The sequence below is a fragment of the Conger conger genome, chromosome 10, assembly GCF_963514075.1.
Source record: "Conger conger chromosome 10, fConCon1.1, whole genome shotgun sequence".
Taxonomy (NCBI): domain Eukaryota; kingdom Metazoa; phylum Chordata; class Actinopteri; order Anguilliformes; family Congridae; genus Conger; species Conger conger.
In genome coordinates, this window is record NC_083769.1 from 38,471,683 (window position 1) to 38,491,528 (window position 19,846).

The window sequence follows — 19,846 nt, forward strand, 5'->3', positions numbered from 1 at the left end:
TGTTTGTGTGTGAGTGTATATGTATGTGCGTGCGTGTGTGCAGGAGTGTGTGTGTGTGTTTGTGTGTGTAGGAGTGTGTGTGTGTGTGTTTGTGTGTGTAGGAGTGTGTGTGTTTGTGTGTGTAGGAGTGTGTGTGTTTGTGTGTGTAGGAGTGTGTGTGTGTTTGTGTGTGTAGGAGTGTGTATGTTTGTGTGTGAGCACAGGCTTCCTCCGCAGAGCAGAGTCTTATCAGCGCGGGCTGACTCTTGTACACACAGCAGTGCACTTGACTGGGCTGTTCCGGAAACGCTCGCTGCAGCCTCCAGCTTTGATCCAGATAAATCCAGGTCCTCCCACTCCTTACTCTCCACATCAAAGCGCCGCTCATCGATTATCTGTCCAGAGGAAGGCAGCCATCAACCGGGGCCTCGTTCAGTGACCCCTCTCTCTCTCAGAGAACGCTTTATTATTATTGCCATGGCATTAAAACACTGCAGATATCCCAGCTGGAAATGGTACTTATGCTTTTTAAAAAGCTCGTAGTAAAACAGCTCATTTGTAAATAAAGCGGCGGCATGTGTGCTTTCCCCTCATTCAACCTTCGCTGCAGAGTTACCCATTACCGACAGCAGAGCGTGACACACCGTATGAGTCCGTTACAAACCCAGAGACGGAACAGATTCCAAATCCCTCAAAGAGGACTGGAGAGAATAAAGGTCTTCTAATGACCACGTTCTTTTTACTTGCTTATTTATTTTCACCCTGCTGAAAAAAAAAATTATGTTTTGAAACAGCTGGAAGACGGTTGACCAGTTCAGACAAGCTCCATAATCAACATGGTTTGACCAGTTCAAGCTTGTTTTGAAACAGCTGGTAGCTGGTAATATCTAGCTGGGCATTGCTGTATTTTATACCAGGGCATACTGTTTACACAATAATTGTTTCTGGAAATGCACACATAAATAAGCCAAATTGTAGCACAGGAAGAAGGGAGTAATTGTAGAAGTGTGGGGGTTGTGCGAGGCAGAGCTGGAAGTTCCTGCCGTCCTCATCCTCACTCCCAGAGTGACGTGACCCACTTCCCCCCTGACGTGACCCACTTCCTGCTCAGTCCAGCGCCTCCATCCCCAGCTGCATCCTCCATGAAAACCGGGCCGCTTATACAACCAGCCCCAGCCCCTAACACCCTGCCTGCAGCACGATCCTAACCCAGGCCTGTCCTGCCCCACAAAACGGCCCCCCACCCCATCTCTGAGGCTTCACTGAGCTGATCGTGTTACCATGGCCCCTCAATGAGGACAGGTGGCCTACTGTACAATGGACAAATCATTCACTTCACTGAGTTGATCATGTTACCATGGTCCCTCAATGAGGGCAGGTGGCCTACTGTACAATGGACAAATCATTTCAAACTCACATTAATGAGAATGAATTATTTCCTGTGAAAGATAAATGTATCCATGTGCACTCACACACAGGTATCACACGTACGCACACACACGTGCGCACACGCACACACACTCACACACACACAACCACACACACATAGGCCTGGTGGCACTGAAGCATTTTCTAAAAAATAATCCCAGCTGATTATTATTATTACTATTATTATCCTAATAGTACATATCACACACACAGTGGAGGGGAGGTTATCCAACGAAAACACGCTGCGCATTCAGGATAAGCGTGTTGTCCAGGAAATCGCCTTTGAAAGAAACGATTTCCCGTCGAGGGCAGCTTAGTGCTGACAGGGCTGGCGAGGGCCATTGGTGGGCCTGTGTGATAACTCGCCTCCAAGAATGTGTCGCAGCGGGGGATCAATAACAGCACACATTCTGGGGGAACGTACGGGAAAAACAAAAAACACACATAGAGACGCTGCCAGGAAAGGCTGACGGCCCAGAACAGCGCAGTGCTGGCAGGGACACTGGAGCCCGATGGCGGAATAACCCGGTGTCGCCGCCCTCTGTACAACGTGCTCTCGTGTTCTCTCTGCCCCACTTCTGCACAGTGTGTCTCCTCAACCCTGGTCACGGATACGTGATTAGCGTGTCCTTAACCTGGACGTTCGAATGCTGACGTAGCGCTCGCTACTGGTCACTGAAAGCGAATGAGTTCTAGACTTTTGAAATTTAAAAAATGAAAAAACATTTTTGTTTTTTTTAAAGATTCTTCAAAGGGTTAAAGTAGAGCAGGGAACTATGTGAAATTGGCAACCTCTAGGGTGCTTTCTCATAATGTTGTGTAGCAAATGAAAGTAAAACTTACGTATGGCATGATTCCTACATAGTATTTGGAGTTGTTTACGAGCTGAGTTCTTAATATGTAAGAATTTGAAGAGTTAGGGCCTCTAAGACACAAATAAAAGCCTAAAAAAGTTAATAATTGATAAGGACCTTCATTGGCCATGACCAGTAAGGGAGACTGGGGCACAAACTAACATGGGGCATATTGAAACATGAGGATTTTGTGTCTTGCATTTGAGTAAGAATAAAATAAATAAATAAAACACTGCAAAAAACCTACTCTTCAGAGTAGGATAGGGACCTACTGTATGTGTGAGCAATAATCAGAGAATAAAGATGGCGGAGCCATTCAACGTAAAGTCTAGAGTGCTTGCGTGCTTCCTTAATGTTGTGTAACAAATGTACTGTAGCATACTTACGTCTGGATGTTCACATTACAGTATTTTTGTACATGGCGGAAACATTGTGAAATAGCTGAGTCCTTCCTTAAGTCTTGGCCCGTAAGGACAGCTGAGTGTGGGTAGTGTCCCGAGAGTTCTGCTTTCCTGAGAAAGGCACCCTGCTGTCAGTTCTCTGGAAACACCACTTCCCGCTTTCCCTCGCTAAGCATTACTGGACTGTGACCCCCCTCCCTCTCCAACACTTCCTCTTCAGTCTTCTTTCACAATCGCTGTGGTCGGAAGGCCATTGAACTGGAATTCTCATTGTTTCTTGTGATGTTCTGCTTTTATTGTTTTTATTGATATGGGGTTAAGCATCTATGAAACTCTACTGTTTTCCTGTTTGTTTGTTTTTTGTTCTTATAATAATAAGAAGAATGGGGTGGCCTGTAGCGTACTGGTTGAGGTAAATTATTGGGACATGCAAGGTCAGTGGTTCTAATCTCAGTGTAGCCACAATAAAAAAATCCGCGCAGCCGTTGGGCCCTTGAGCAAGGCCCTTAACCCTGCATTGCTCCAGGGGAGGATTGTCTCCTGCTTAGTCTAATTAACTGTAGAAGCAGAGGCATTATTCTCCTTCCTCTGCTTCTTCTTGTTCTCATCATCATCATCACCGTTTTTATTCAGAACTATTTAGCAAGGCTTATACAGCTACTTGTCTGTCTAGTTAGACCATCTGAAAAAAATGTATGTGACTTTTATCTTTAAAAAAAAAGGGAACCCACAACATTCCCCATTCCAGAATATATATTTATAAAGGACAGGAGAATTGCCATGACTAACCACTTTCTCCGTGCATCCTTGCCCTGAGATTACATGACGAGTTATCCTCTGCTGCCCTCTGGTGTCTGAATAATTGAACTACATTGGCAAAACGAATGCTGTCGCATAGTTTTCTTACAAAATAATACTAAAAAAGAAAGACATAAATAAACAGAAACCTATGTTTGTATGTAATGTATGCCTTCCAGAGGCAAAATGACATGCTTATAATTCAGTGTAATATAACCCTTGCACAGACGGAAAATGAAGACCAAAGTTTTTGGTATTGGAAGAATACTAATATTTTATTGTTTATTGTAATAAAGCAATTTTCCGAAATTGTCTAACTACTGCCTGGGCTACCTTTCATGTTCTTTTACAGTGGCTTCATAATGTATTCAGACCCCTTTTTTTTGCACAATTTATTAAATTGTAGATGTAACTTTAAATGGATAAAATTGTCATTTTTGCCCATCAATCTAACTAAATAACCCATAATGACAAAGTGAAAACATTTGTAGAAATTTTTGCACATTTATTAAAAATCTAAAACTTAAATGTATTATTCATATAAGTATTCAGGCCCTTAATTCAGTAGCACACCTGTATTTGGGCAGTTTATCCCATTCTTCCTAGCAGATCCTCTCAAGTTCCATCATATTGGATGGGACGCATCTATGAACTGCCATCTTCAGGTCTCTCCATAGAGGTTCTATGAGGTTTAAGTCTGAGGACAGTCAGAGGCTTGTCCCAAAGCCAGCGTTGTCTTGGCTGTATGCTTCGGGTCATTTGTGCTGAAAGGTGAACGTTCGCCACAGTCTGAGGTTGCGTGCACTCTGGAGCGGGTTTTCTTTCAAGGACCGCTCTGTATTTGGCTGCATTCATCCTTCCCTCAATTCTCACCAGTCTCCTGCCACTGAGAAGCATCCCCATAGCATGATACTGCCACCGCCATGCTTCACCGTAGGGATGGAATTAGCCAGGTGATGAGCGGTGCCTGGTGTTTGACAGACATTCTGCCCAAAGAGTTACATTTTTGGCTCATCAGACCAGAGAATATTTTTTCCTCATGCTATAAGAGTCCTTTAAATGTCTCAGGTTTAGTTTTATAAATATTTATTTGATACCCTTTCCCTGATCTATGCCTTGCCACAATTTTATTGTGGATGTCTACAGAAAGTTCCTTGGACTTCATGGCTTGGTTTTTGTCCTGACATGCAGTGTGAATTGTGGGACCATATATGCACAGGTGTATGCCTTTCTAAGCTATGACCAATAAATTCAATTTGTCACAGGTGGACTCCAATGCCTGTCCTAGACACATAATTAAAGCAAACAGGGTGGACCTGACCACAATTTGGAGTGTCACACCAAAGGGTCTGAATATTTATCTAAATTACAAATTTCAGTTTTAGATTTTTTATAAACTTGTATTAAAATATTGTTTTCACTTTGCCATTAATAGTTATTGAATGTAGATTGATGGGCAAAATTGGCAATTTTATCAATTTAAAATTACATCTATCACACAATGTGCAAAACGTGAAGGGGTCTCCTAGGATTCACGCAGTCTAGAGTTTACTCAGTATGGTGCAAAAACCAAAAAACTTCCACTGAGCGGCAATTATGCGGGCAGAAATGTGTTGTTAATGAGAGAGGTCAGAGGAGAAGGGCCAGTAACGCATATAACCACGCATTACAACAGTAGTATGCAGAAGAGCATATCTGAACACACAACGCATTAAAACTCTAAGTGGATTAGGTACAGCAGCAGAAGACTTAGCCTAAAAAAGAAAAAAAGAAAGTCAAACACCTAATAAAGTGCTCATTGAGTGTAACGTCACATTTCACCTGCCAAAACGGGATGCGACACCTGTGGATGTCTGGTGACGTCAATCAAATGACAATTCCCTCCCTAACTGTGGCAATCCCTGTTTCTATTGGTTATTCACTCTGCACCTGTCAAGTACATCCTCCAATGACAGTTCGACTTCAAAACACTCCAAGATGGCGGCTTCCATTCCTGTGTTTTACGCGCTCCATTATTTGAAATAAAATAACATTAATGACATTCAATACAGCTGCAATTGCGGGTCTGAAATGTAAATCAGAACCGTCATCTGTTACAGATTGTTTTTCAGTGTTTCCCCATGGTGAGCTCGTTAAAGAAATCGGACGCAGGGCTGGAGTGAAATGTATCCGGGCACTTCTCCGAGCATGGCCAACGATAATAAAATTCAGTTTTGGAGGAGAAACGCCAAGGTTCCTGGGAGGTATGTGTTTTTGCATTTGCCCTTGCCCCTTGAAGTGTACGACACGGAATTTACATGCTCTCCACAGAGCAGCCACTGCTTTATCAGTTGCAGCTGACACGGTTGTCAAATGATATTTCATGGTCAGCAGACTAGCTATTGTTGTAACACCTCAATGAACCTTGCTTTAACTAACTTTTTTCTGTCGTTGCGTTGTTTTAGCGGGTACAGCCAGTAACAACGCACCGTATTAGTTATAACTTAGACGTTAAGATGTGTAATGCTAGTAGTTGCTCTACTTGGACTCCTGCTCGATAGTGGATAATGAAGTCGTCGCCATATGTTTTTGTATATCGTCGTGTGTCGTAGTATCTCGCCGTCGTTTCCGTCATCGTAATAAACTTCGAGGTGTCTTTTGGTGCACGCCTCATGCCATCGTGTTTTTATCTTGTCAAAAGTTGTCTACAGCAAATGCGTCGTATGACTAAAACGTTGGATGATAGGCCAGATAAGAAAAGCTATGATCAGTGGTCTTGAACACAATTCAGCGCATTTTCAGACCTTTACCTGCCGTTCAACAGACTGCTACAAATCTTTGACCTGTCGGTATCAAGTTATAATATTCATAGGCAAGAAAACAACCACCGTGTACATGAACATGTACACGAAAAGCAAGTAAAAAGATGAATTCAATCAATATGAATTGATTTTAGTATAGCAGTTTTACTTTCATTTCATGTTATTCAGATAATGCATGATTGAGCAGTTTTCACTGTTTGCACTGCACCACAGTTATGATTTATGATGTACCATCCTCTGCTGTGATGCACAAATCACTGGTCCGATAATGGAAGTTCCCCTTCACTACAATTCTAGTGAATTTTACCATCTGATAAGAGTAAAAACAAGAAACTCTAGATAGGGGGCGAGTTACGGTATGTGTTCATTGTTCTGGCCCCTCTGTCATGGGCTGTGATGTCATCTGTGCTCTTCTGTTCCTCTCTGGAATCCAGGTTCTCTCTCTTTAGTCTAGTGATACTTTTATTGTCCTATTTAAGAGAAGTTACTTTGCCTGCCATTTCCCTAAAAACCAAAATAATAACAATAATAATACACTACACTACTTTTCGGTATGCCACCAGTGGGGCGTGGGTTCCGCCTCTATTATCACGTTCCTCCCGAGATTTTATTCCCATTGGGCAGTTTCTTCTCGTCACCATTTGAGGGTTTTTGTCCCGACTGGGGAGTTTTATTTTTTATTGTTTTTATTGTTTTGTTTTTACCTTGTGTGCCTGCTATTTGGTGGTTCAGGCCTGATTTGCCCTCTTGCCCTTCTGGTACTGTAAAGTTTTTTTTAATCACAGTTTTCTGCAGAAAAGAAACGCTATACAAATAAAATTGACCTGACTATTACACAGAAAAAGTAAAATAAATAAATAAATAAATAGCACCTCAACACTGCAACACAACTTTAATTCTCACTGTAAAACCTTGGCTGCTGGAATAATGAGTCTTCATGTTTCCTAATATTGTGTTGCTGGAGTTTACCACTCCCACATCTACTGTTATTGCATAGGTTGGCATGTGGGTGGCTATCATCGTAAAGGAATTGCCTGCACTTATTGCACATTAGGCTTTGGCATATCTCAGCCACAGTAACTTGGTCTGTGCCAGTTATCTTGCTCACCGTCCTTACAGCCCTTTCTCGTTTGTTTTTGTCTTATTTTTGTGTATTACCATCATCGCAAATGAGGTAGAAACTAATGATGCTGGCAGCGTGCTTGTCACTGGGGGAGAACGCTTTTATCACTCAGATGCACCAGGACTCAAACAGTGGATGAGAGAAGTCACCCACAAACACTTTTGGTCAAATGGTTTGACATGGGACATAATGCTTCAGTTTACAAATGTAAGATATTTACTTGCGTAAATACTTTTGATAAAAAAACAAACAAACAGCACTTTACCTTGCTAGAGGTGACAAAGACAAATGTGAAGGCAATGCATTTCGTGTTTGAGGGAAGCACAAATCCAGGACCTACATTTGACTTGCAGGGAGACTTTGAAAAATCAATTCTGTCTTCTTGAACTGCTCAGAATACAGGGTATTCCTTCCACTTTGCAAGGCTCTGCAAAGTGTTTTGTGTTCAAGTCAAATCTATTTAAAGTGCATTGCCACTAACATAGGTCTCAAAACACTGTACAAAAAATACAAAAATATGCAAACTCACATGTAGTAAACATAAATATACACATACATTTATACACAAGGTTTTGGATACAGGTGGTGGGTTCTGATGCTACCAGTTCTGTCTTGAGGGAGATCCGCTTTTAAGTTTGAGAGAAGGTACAGCTGGGCCCACTTGTGGTGATGAAATTGCTCTATAGTCTAGCACATTGGATTTGAGATTAAACGATACATGTGCGGTTAAAGTGCAGACTGGCTGCTTTAATTTGAGGGTATTTACATCCATATAAGGTGATGAGTGTTGGAATCACATGCCTTTTTATACATAGTCCCCCCCCCCCATTTTAAGGGACCAAAAGTGATTGGATGGTTGGCTTCTCGGCTGCTTCTGAATAGTCAGCTGTATTCAAACACTTCCTTAGTGCAGGTATTAGAAAGCTTTCAGTGTCTAGTCTTGATTTGAGGCTTTTTATTGCCTTTGACATTTGTCAACATAAAACCCAGAGTGCCAACTGTCAAGGAAGCTATTATGAGGCAGAGAGATAAGAAAAAGAAAACCCCCAAAAAACGGTGTCACCAACTGGTTTGTGAATGCCTTGTCAATTTTATTCATAAAGAAAATCATTGGCGTTAAAACAGAATTTAGAACAGTGGGTCATTTCTGTGTGAGCTTTGTGATTATATCAAAAAGGAACCTAAAATTGTTTTTGTTCGTAATTAGCTCTGAAAAATAGGCAGTCCTAACTGCTGGCTTTTTTAAATTATATACAGTGGGAAGAATTATTAGCACCCTTAAAAAATTTTTTCTAAAAATGGCAGCATTTATTAAACAACATGGATAATGGTGAAACAATTATTGGGAATAAAGTCAAAGTGAAAATGCTTTACACATTTAGTTTACAGCAGTTTACAGTTTTTTTGCATATTTATCAAGGCTACCAATAATTCTGGATTCCACTGTATAGTTTGTGAAAACCAAGGGTCTGATTGTTTCTAATTGGCTGGCTTAATTTGGAGTCTGGACATCTCGCATCCACACCATCCGCTGCTTTGGCCTGTGATGGAAAACCCCATTGTGGAATACGTTTTTGTAACTTGAGTTTTGAGGGTCTCTAAAAATGGAGACTATCCTGTTAAGCATTTCTCACCACCTTGCACAAGCACACACACTCACACACACACACACACACACACACTCACACATACACGCATACACACACAAACACACACACACTAAGAAAACACACACACACACACACACACACTGACAAACCACACACACGCACACACACTTGAACAGACTTCCCCCACAGCAAGTGATTTCCTGGTGGTGTGTGAAGCCTGCTGTCATCTGTCAAACAGGATACTATGTGTGTGGTAGGAGTAAGAAGGTGCCAGTGGCAGGCTGTCCACATACTACATAGACCCTTTAAACGGTGATATCATGGCTTTATACCAGCAGTGAGCTAGAATGTGTGGACAATGCATTAATCTATCAAGACTTCTAATTCCTCAGTGACAAGCTTGCAGTAAGTGAGAGGAGAAAAATAACAAGGGCCAGTGGTGGTACCTCCTTGGCCTGCAGAGTGGAAAGCTACAGCAGCAAATACTAAACTTTAGCTACATGTTAAGGAGAGAGGAAGGAAAGGACTCTTTCGTTGTTTAAAACCAACACATTTCGGCAATAGCCTTCGTCAGGATTTCATCAGTCCAATAAAACAGCCAATACTTATACAGAAGTTAATAATAAAAAAATGTGTGCAAGGTTCTTTGTGAATTGCTCTTGAGACTGTGTGGGTGTGTGCATTTTAGGTCAGATGTTGAACATTTTTGGCAGTATTTTTTAATCATGTTACTTACTTGCATACTACACAGCAGAATAACATATTATTCATTTCTTGTTTTCCTAAAAGAAAAAGGAAAACATGTAGCATATGTCCTTGTGGCTTAGTGAACTTTCCAAAAACAAGAAAAACAGGGTCTTTCCATTCAGTTTATTTACTAAATGAGAGTTTATTTGCATATGAAGTGATCAGTAAGAGGAACACTGTAAATCTGTTAATTTGGCTTTAGAACATCATTCATTCTTTCACACATTTTGTAAGCAACATCTTCCCTTGCTATAGTTAGCCTGGAAGTCTTTACCCTGCCTAGCTGGATGTTACATTTAAAATCATTCAACTCAATGTTTCTGAAATGTGGTTGCTGAAATGTAGAGAGATGATGTTGAGGTGATGTTCAGTCATTGAATTAGCTAATTAGATGGATGTGTATCCGTATAATCAAGGCGAAAAATAATTTGGCTACGGTTATTAAGTCTACTTGCGAGGTGGGTTAAATTGTGGTGAAGTTGTAGTCTATGAATGACTGTAATAGTGGCCTGGCCTGCCCTGGGGCAAGGCTTCACATAGTTATAGGCCCCTGGTTTATACTTATGCTCTAACTGTTATTGGGGTGTTTGTGTAATTATTACCATCTACATACACTCACTGAGCACTTTATTATTCGGTAGACCTGTACACCAGCTTGTTAATGCAAACATTTTATCAGCTAATCATATGGCAGCAACTAAATGCATAAAAGCATGCAGACATGATCAAGAGGTTCAGCTGTTTCAGGCCAATTGTCAGAAAGGGGGAAGAAATGTGAACTAAGTTACTTTGACCGTCCAATGATTGTTGGTGCCGGACAGGGTGGTTTGAATATCTCAGAAACGGCTGATCTCCTTGGAGTTTCATGCACAACACTCTTGAGTTCACAGAGAATGGTACAAAAACATCCAGTGAGCAGCAGTTCTGTGGCCAACATCCCTTGTATATGAGAGAAGTCAGTGCAGAAGGGCCAGACTGGTTGAAGCTGACTAGATGCTGACAGTAATGCAAATAACCACACATTACAACAGTGGTATGCAGAAGAGCTTCTCTGAACACACAATGCTTCAAACCTCTAAGTGGCTAGGCTACAGCAGCAGAAGACCAATAAGTCTAAAAAGTTGAATAAATGCACTCTGTAAGCACTTTATTAGGTATGTCCTACATTCATAGTAAAGCCAGGGGATTTCATTACAGATGAGTTGTTATGATGTGTAAAATGCAGGATTGTGTGAAATGTGGATGCTGGTATTATGTATTTTTTTGTTAAAACATTTCTGTGACATCCTTATATTTGAGGACTTTCTCAAGCTGATGCTCATTGACAGCAGCGTGTGATGTGTTTGTTGATCCTGTGGTTTGAGTCCTTCCGTTTATGATAGTTTTGTTAGACACTATGCCATGGCAAGCCCATCTGCCTTCAGTAAATAAATAATGGAAGAAATTAATATTAGATCATAATGCAAAGGAATCAGGCCAATGAACAGAACACTGAGGATGCCATTGCGTATTTCCCCCATGAGGGCTAAGTCATGTTTCTGATGATGAAACCTTACACCAGTCAGCCTAGTTTTAGGGTTCAGACTCTCTTAATTCCCTGACCTCCTGATTCAAAGTAATTGCATGTAAAATTGATCTTGCAGCAGGGGTGAGAGAGTCTGTTGAGTTCTGTGGGCTTAAGGGTACTTACCATCTCCATCAGTAACCCTCGAATGCACTGTAAATAGTTTAATAAAATTCAGTGTGATTTATAAAAGTATGTATTGAAGAATCACACGTAGGCGCACTGTGATGTTGTGTAATGTGCAGCAGCCTGGATGGGCTAATCAGACCCGGATGGGAGGAGTCTGCCTCTGCTGCCTCTTTTTCAAACCAATGGAGTTGCAGCTTTTGTAGAACTCTACCCGCTCACTCAGTGACAATGACAGTAGAGCTTTGCTGTTATAGCACATGCAGTGGGCTCAAAGATGATTGGCACCCCGACAGAAAATGAACAGACAATACTCAAAAAAATTCTGGATGGAACCAACAAAAATCATTTCTTGATTTAATTCAAAATCAATTTCCTCCAAATTAATGTTTCACAATTATTGGCACCCTTAAAGATTATTGTAAATGACACCTACCAAAATTAAACCAGGTATTAAATTCCACTTATTTAACTTTATGTGTTAAGGAACTGTATTGAGTGATTACATCACTTTCTGTTTCACTAGGGTATAAAAATGAGGTAACACACATGCAATATCCCTTTGTCATGCAACACCATGAAGAAAACAAAAGAATTGGCAGTTCAAAAGAGGCAGATGGATGTAGACCTTCATAAACATGGTAATGGCTACAAGAAAATTCACAAACGATTGAATATACCACTGAGCACTGTCAGAGCAATTATAAAAAAGTTCAAAAGATATGGAACTGTTGAAAATCTCATGGATAGAGGATGCAACTGCATCTTGCCCCCCAGGATACTGAGGAGAATGGTGAGAGAAGCAACTAAATCCCCAAGGATCACAGTGAAAGAATTGCAGGCCTTGGTGGTCACCAGGTTTCAAAAAGCACCATCAGACGCCACCTCCATAACCACAGCCTCATTGGAAGGGTTGCCAGAAGAAAGCCTTTTCTGACCACAAGACACAGAAGCAAGCGCTTGGAGTTTGCCAAACTTCATTTACATTATGACCGGAACAAGGTTCTCTGGTCAGATGAGACCAAAATTGAACGTTTTGGTCAGATACAGCATCGGTATGTTAGGCGTAGGAACAGAGATGCATACAAGGAGAAGCACCTCATACCCACAGTGAAATATGATGGTGGGTCAGTCATGTTTTGGGGCTGTTTTTATTCCAGAGGTCCAGGGGCACTGGTTAGGATTGATGGCATACTGAATTCCAGCAAGTATCAGGCACTTTTGGCTGAAAATCTGGTTCCCTCTGCCAGAAGTCTGGGACTTGGTCGTCGGTGGACTTTCCAACAAGACAATGACCCAAAACACACCTCAAGATCCACACAGAAATGGTTCCGTGACAACAAAATCAACGTTCTGCAATGGCAATCTCAGTCACCAGACCTCAATCCAATCGAAAACCTGTGGGCTGAGTTGAAGAGATCAGTTGATAAGCACAAACCCAAGAACGTGAAGGATATGCAAAGAGGAATGGTCGAAAATCCCTCCAAATGTGTTCCTTAATCTTGTCAAAAATTACAGGAAGAGACTCCATGCTGTTATCATTGCCACAGGTGGTTGCACTAAGTACTAGGTGAAGGATGCCAATAATTCTGAAACCTTGATTTTGTTGAAATTTATTTTTTATTAAATGATTATGATTTTGGTTGTTTCCATTGATACATTAATAAAGTACAGGATTTGGCACATGTTGGTGTATTACCTTTCTCTATAATTATATTATTATTATTATTATTTTTTTAAGCCTTGTTTGTGCATTGCTAGTGAGGGGTGCCAATAATTCTGGAGCCCACTGCACATGGTGTAAATTGTGTTGACTATGGCCCACAAGTCTCTGAAATCCATGGGCCACCCTGTAATATTTCATTATTACCACTGAGAAATGCACACAATACTTTTTCCTGTGCTTCTGGTATATTGAGAAATTGCTATGAATTATTTATTTCAAGGAAAAACACCAATGGTCATAAACACAGCCTGCTTGTGTAGATTCAGTTAACTGAAAATTGAATATTTTATCACCTTGTGGGTTTTAATGATTGTTCAAGATATGCTTTTTATTCAGAATTAATTTATATTCATGAATTTTTTAGCCAATTTTTATGATTTTCCATGGACTAAAAAATTAATCAATCAAACATTATTTCCTACAGCGGGTGCCACTCAATGTGCTGTACATAAAAGACAGAAACGGGCAGTATGATTGAAAGTTTTAACAATTAAATCCATACCCTGAATTGAATAAATGTATGTGACACTTCATTTTTTTTATTCTATACTTTTTGAAACTGGTGTTGTGTTATCATTAGTTCATTGAAATATGCATACATGCAGGCTCATTTTTGAAGTAGTGCCTTGTCACCCCACTGTGAGCAACCCCATGTGTGGGCCTCAGACAACAGTTTAAGGGACCCCACTGCGGTAGTGTACAGTGGTAGTGCACAGTGGTAGTGTGCAGCCGTAGTACACTGCGGTACTGTACAGTGGTAGTGTACAGCCGCAGTACACTGCGGTAGTGTGCAGCCTTAGTACACTGCGGTAGTGTACAGTCTCAGTACACTGTGGTAGTGTGCAGCCTTAGTACACTGCGGTAGTGTACAGCCTCAGTACACTGTGGTAGTGTACAGCCTTAGGACACAGTGGTAATGTGCAGCCTTAGTACACTGCGGTACTGTACAGTGGTAGTGTACAGCCGCAGTACACTGCGGTAGTGTGCAGCCTTGGTACACTGTGGTAGTGTACAGCCTCAGTACACTGTGGTAGTGTGCAGCCTTAGTACACTGCGGTAGTGTACAGCCGTAGTACACTGCGGTAGTGTACAGCCGTAGTACACTGTGGTAATGTACAGCCTTAGTACACTGCGGTAGTGTACAGCCGTAGTACACTGCGGTAGTGTACAGCCGTAGTACACTGCGGTCGTGTACAGCCTCAGTACACTGCGGTAGTGTACAGCCGTAGTACACTGCGGTAGTGTACAGTGGTAATGTACAGCCGTAGTATGCTGCGGTAGTGTACAGCCGTAGTACGCTGCGGTAGTGTACAGCCGTAGTACGCTGCGGTCGTGTACAGCCTCAGTACACTGCGGTAGTGTACAGCCGTAGTACACTGCGGTAGTGCACAGTGGCAGAGTACAGCCTGCTCTCTCTTCACTCCAGTTTGCAGCCCGTGTACGGAGCGCAGCACCCTCCTCTCGATCCCAGAATTCACCGCACGTAAGTGCTGCCTGACACGAGCCGGCATGCAGCCATGAGCGCCCACATTTTATCTTTTTATCATTTTATTTTTATTACGTTTTAGATGTGTCATTTCTTTTTGAATGACTGCTGATAAGAGTCATCCGCGCATGAGTGCGTATGTGTACGCTTGTATGTGGGTGTGTGTATATTTTGCGGTCGTTTTATTTCCGTCAGCGCTGTTCTTTTTTTTTTTTTTTTTTGGTGGTTTTAGGTTTTGTTTTTCAGTGTTATGTCCTCCAAATGCTTTTACATTGCAACCGCTCCCTTCACCTTATCTTTCATGGCAGGTGTCTCATGCACATTTTTTTTATCCCACCGCCTTACTTCTGTGAGAAAGGGAATTCAAATCCCTCCTTTATCTGAAGGGCTTCAGAGGCTATCTGCACTTCCCACACAAAATGTAAGACGGACACCCAAGCCTCATTTACATAATTTTATTGAGCGGCCAAACCAAGAAACTCTACTTTCTAATCTGTTTGGTCACAGAAGAAAAAGCTGTAAATAGTATAAGTAAAAAAAGGTCAAAATGGTAATATATAAAATGTAATATTGACTCTTTCTCAGGGAGGTGTTTTGGCTGGAAGGATTTGAATTGCTATTTCCCATTTGTGAAGCAGAGCCTTGTTCCCTAGGTTGGAGACTCAACCCCATTCTACAACCGGTGTCTGTTCTACAAACCCCCTTCGACAACCACTGCTCTTTATCATTCTGTCCTTCCTTTCCACAGGTTTCTTAAAGACGCTCCAAAGCCCAACACGCTGTCGATAAAGTCCAAGAAGGCCTCGAGCTTCCACGAGTTCGCCCGTAGCACCAGCGACGCCTGGGACATTGGGGATGACGAGGACGAGGACTTCCTGGGCGCGGCCCGGCTGTCCTCCCCTCTCCCCGCGCTGCCTCCGGCCCCCCCGCCACCTCCCGCACCCCCGAACAGCCTCAGCCCCCCCGAGGCACCGCCCACAGACGCCCCCGGGGCGCCCCCGGATCCAGAGGGGGGGCTGGACCAGGCCAAGATCGACAGCAGGCCAGCCAATGGGAGGGTGGTTAAGTCCTGCAGTGAGGCCCAGCTCAGCACTTCTAAAGGTAAGAGTGCTAGAGTGCTAGAGTGCTAGAGTGCTAGAGTCTTAGAGTCTTAGAGTCTTAGAGTCTTAGAGTCTTAGAGTCTTAGAGTCTTAGAGTCTTAGAGTCTTAGAGTCTTAGAGTCTTAGAGTCTTAGATTGACACCTGATCCGCTTAACGTGAGATTGAGAATACTGCATACTGGAGATCTTCAGTCCAGCAGGTTTTCACTCCAACAACAAAGCATACCTCATTCAACAGCCAGATCAGGGCTGCCCCACCCTGCTCCTGGAGATCAGCTATCCTGAAGGTTTTCACTCCAATCCTAACAAAGCACACGTCATTCAACAGCCAGATCAGGGCTGCCCCACCCTGTTCCTGGAGATCAGCTATCCTGAAGGTTTTCACTCCAATCCTAACAAAGCACACCTCATTCAACAGCGAGAGATTGAACTGATAATTAATGGAATCAGGTGCGCTTTGAAAAGCTACAGGATAGTAGATCTCCTGGAACAGAGTTTGGCAGCCCTAGTGTGTGAGGTGTTTTTGCTTCATAGAGATTGAAGCACATGCCAGTCCTCCAGATGCTCATAGTGTAATATCTCCCCTATGGGCTCTCTCTTAAACATGTGAGAAAAGAAAGGTTTTTCTTGCAGTGGCGGATGTTTGCTTTACTCTGTTTATTTGCCTGGCAGATGCCCTTATACAGGGTGACTTATGAAGCTGGCTTTTTACACATCCATTTATCCGTTCATACAGCGGGATGCTTACTGAAGGGTCTGGTGTCAGAGCCTGTCCTCCGCCCGCTCCTCTAACCTTCTACTTATCAATCCCTTTCTGTGTGCACACTGTGCACAGGTGCACGCACACACACACGCGCACACACACATACACACACACACGCACGCACACACACACACACACGCGTGCGCACACACACGCACGCACACACACACACGCACACACACGCACGCACACACACGCACACACACACGCACGCACGCACGCACGCACACACACGAACACACACATACACACACGCACATACACACACACACACACACATACGCACACACACGCACACAGCAACACGCATTCATGGACACACATGCATGCGCACAGGCACACGCAAATGTATGGACACACACAGCAACACACATGCATGGACCCACCCATCCATATCCACGCACACACGCACGCACACACACACACACACACACAGACACACACATACACACACACACACACAGACACACACACACACACACCGCTGAGTGATCGCAGTCCAGTACCCTCCATACTCAGCCAGTGCACTGGAGATCACCTGCACTCTCTGTCTGTAGAGTTGGCTCACAGTCTGGTGTGAAGCGGCCAGATGGTGCCGCTTCTAAAACTGCTTTAGGGACAGCTCTGGGCCCCGTGGGTATTCCACCACTCTCCAATGAGGTCACCCGCATCCGTCTCCATTACGGCTCTCTTCCCGAATCTTCTCTTCTCTCTGTGAGGCTCCCTGTCAGTGGAGTTTGTTGACCGGTTAAAAGGAAGCCTTTTTTTTTTTTTTTTTATGAATCCTGTTCTTGAAATGGTAACCGTTCTTATGATTTTGGTGGGGTTTTCCTGCTAAAATAACAGATTAATAATCAAATTAAATAAATACATTAACATGTATGTAAGGACCATTTTGTCTTTTGACTATACAAGCAGAGAGCATACATGTCCGTATGAAATTGGAAAGTTCAGAACTAACAGATTTAGACGATGCGAAAGGTACTTTAAGATCACCAGGCAAAAGGCCAGTTAATTTGGCTCGATTGAGTGAGTATTATTGTTGTTTAAGACTACCTCGGTAATCATTTTGCCTGACCGTGCCATACCTGCGTCAGTAGAAATAATCCAACCATAGATTCCTTTGAAGGAATGCTTCAGATATTTATCTTGAGCAGGGTGGATTTTAAATGGGAACATATGCAAAGTGCTTTTCAAAGTTACAGATGTCTAAAGGTAAGTGATAGCAGTGAATGGATCCTGTCCTAACCATCTGGTAATCTGTACAGATACAGTTCCCTACATATGTATGGTATCGGTAGAGTGAAATTCGCTATTTTTGGTAAATACCTTGAGATAAAATTAGGAAATATTTTATGTGAAGTGAAAGTCAGAAAATCATCTTTTGTTTACGTGCGTGTATGTTTTACCATTTTACGGAAAAGGCTGTTTTTGTGTTCGGACCACTGTTTTTAGTTGAAGCTATCCTCGTGTCTCCGCCCTTACAGTTCGAACGGCCATCCAGAAGCAGCAGTCTCTCCCAATCCGGCCCATAATCCCGCTGGTCGCCCGCATCTCGGACCAGAATGCCTCGGGGGCCCCACCCATGACGGTGAGAGAGAAGAGCCGTCTGGATAAGTTCCGGCAGCTGTTGGCGAGCTCCAACACGGACCTCGGTGAGTTGGAGCAATCGGGCTCAAAATGATTACTCTGAGGCTATCGCAAATTTCAGCCTCAATAGCTACGTTTGCATGCACGACAGCACCCTGATTACCGAGTTATTCTGATTACTGCATACACACGGATATACAGTGTGTAATGGGATTACTGCAATAGCTGTATTTGCATGATTGTTCCATGATCTGCATATTCTAAACAGAAACGGTGTACACGGCAGCCATGCTTGTTTTCATCCAGGATTGTCCACCTGACTTGCACCGTTTGCTGCATCTACATGCAGCAAAAAAAGGAAAGATGACAAAATCCGGGTGTTTTAATCAGGTTTTGAATAGACCGATAAAGATACACTGATAAAGATAATTAGATAAAGGCGTTACCATGACCATTTCAGTCATCGGGTATTGCCATAATCAGGGTAAGATACCCTGCTTCTCAGATTCACGTGACACAAATCATTTGCTGAAGGTTGTCTGTTGTTTGCAGGCTTAAAATACAGTGTAACGAATGTTAGCACAGTGCTCTACCATTCGTTTTTTTCTAGTTGATTGTAAAGGTCGTAATTTGCCGCAGTGCCTCTTATAATCCCGGAGCGTTTGTGTCCTTATTTGTTTTTCATGTTCAGTTTGTGAGTATAGACGCTAAAGCCTCTCTCAGGATGTGAGCTAAACACTCTCTCCACTGCTTTGCTTGCCACACTTGGCTTTGCATAACAAGGGGGGGGGGGGGGAATTTAATTAAGGGCTACAGATTTCTCATAGCCGATCTCACGCTCATATGTAAGCAGTTTTGATGTTGTTTTGTTTTCTTCGGTTTTTACTTTGAAACCCGACAGACTCTGACATTCAAAAAAACCTACTCATTGAAGTGTTAGCCCTGACCCTGTCATAATCCCTCATCCACCTCTCCTCTAGGATAACGCTTTCACGGAACGTCTTTCTATGTAAAAGTGCTTTTAGTTGCCTTACATATGCCTTGATGTGCTATACAAATAAACTTGACTTGGCTGGGAGGCTGCCTCACGCTCTGTGGAATGAGCAGAGGGGGGAGCTAAAGCTCCATCACAAAATGTCCGCCGTTCCCTGGCACCGGGGCTGCGACAGTCTGCTGCCATTACTACACGTCGCCGTGCCTCAATGCCACTGGAACACACCACCGGTGTGCTGCCCTTATCACTGTCGCTTTTCCGGTGTGATACTTTATCAGCTTATTACTTTTTAATGGGGACGGGCAGTTGATGACAACAACACTCATTTCAGAAAGACTTTAACTTTAAACCCAAGGACTCTCCTAGTTGTTGGTGGTGATACTTTTTTAAAAATAAATCATCATATAAATGTAGACACTGTTTAGACTTAATAGTGTCTATCGAGAGTTTTTTAATAGTGGTGTGTGTACAAGAATACTATTGGAAAAATTATCATTTTTCTGAAATGGTAAAAAAAAAAAAAAAAGCTAAAGTTTTACTGGCAGTCCTCTCAGCATCTGTACTTCACAACAGCTACATCATAAATCATACATTTGTCAGACGTCTAGGATTTTTTCTGTGCAGCTGCCCAAAGCCATTATAGCCCTCGGGGGAAAATTGCATAGTCACAGGTAAACCATATTGGGTGACAGGTGTGCTGTGCAAAAGTTAACTGGATACAACAGATTCATATTTCCATGGCTCTGCATGTCACAT

General features: G+C 42.6%; 1 protein-coding gene across 2 annotated transcripts in view; it reads left to right on the plus strand.

The window, feature by feature from the left end:
• Positions 1–5,442: 5,442 nt before the first annotated feature.
• tbc1d22b (TBC1 domain family, member 22B) overlaps positions 5,443–19,846 on the plus strand; it is a 63,480-nt gene continuing 49,076 nt past the window's right edge. The window contains exons 1-4 of one of the 2 annotated variants that reach the window (XM_061258022.1): positions 5,443–5,703; positions 14,584–14,640; positions 15,392–15,744; positions 17,994–18,161. In XM_061258022.1, coding sequence (XP_061114006.1) covers positions 5,624–5,703; positions 14,584–14,640; positions 15,392–15,744; positions 17,994–18,161 — 658 coding nt within the window. In that variant the 5' untranslated portion in view covers positions 5,443–5,623. The remainder of the gene's footprint in view (positions 5,704–14,583; positions 14,641–15,391; positions 15,745–17,993; positions 18,162–19,846) is intronic. The other variant, XM_061258023.1, reaches the window with a different exon arrangement.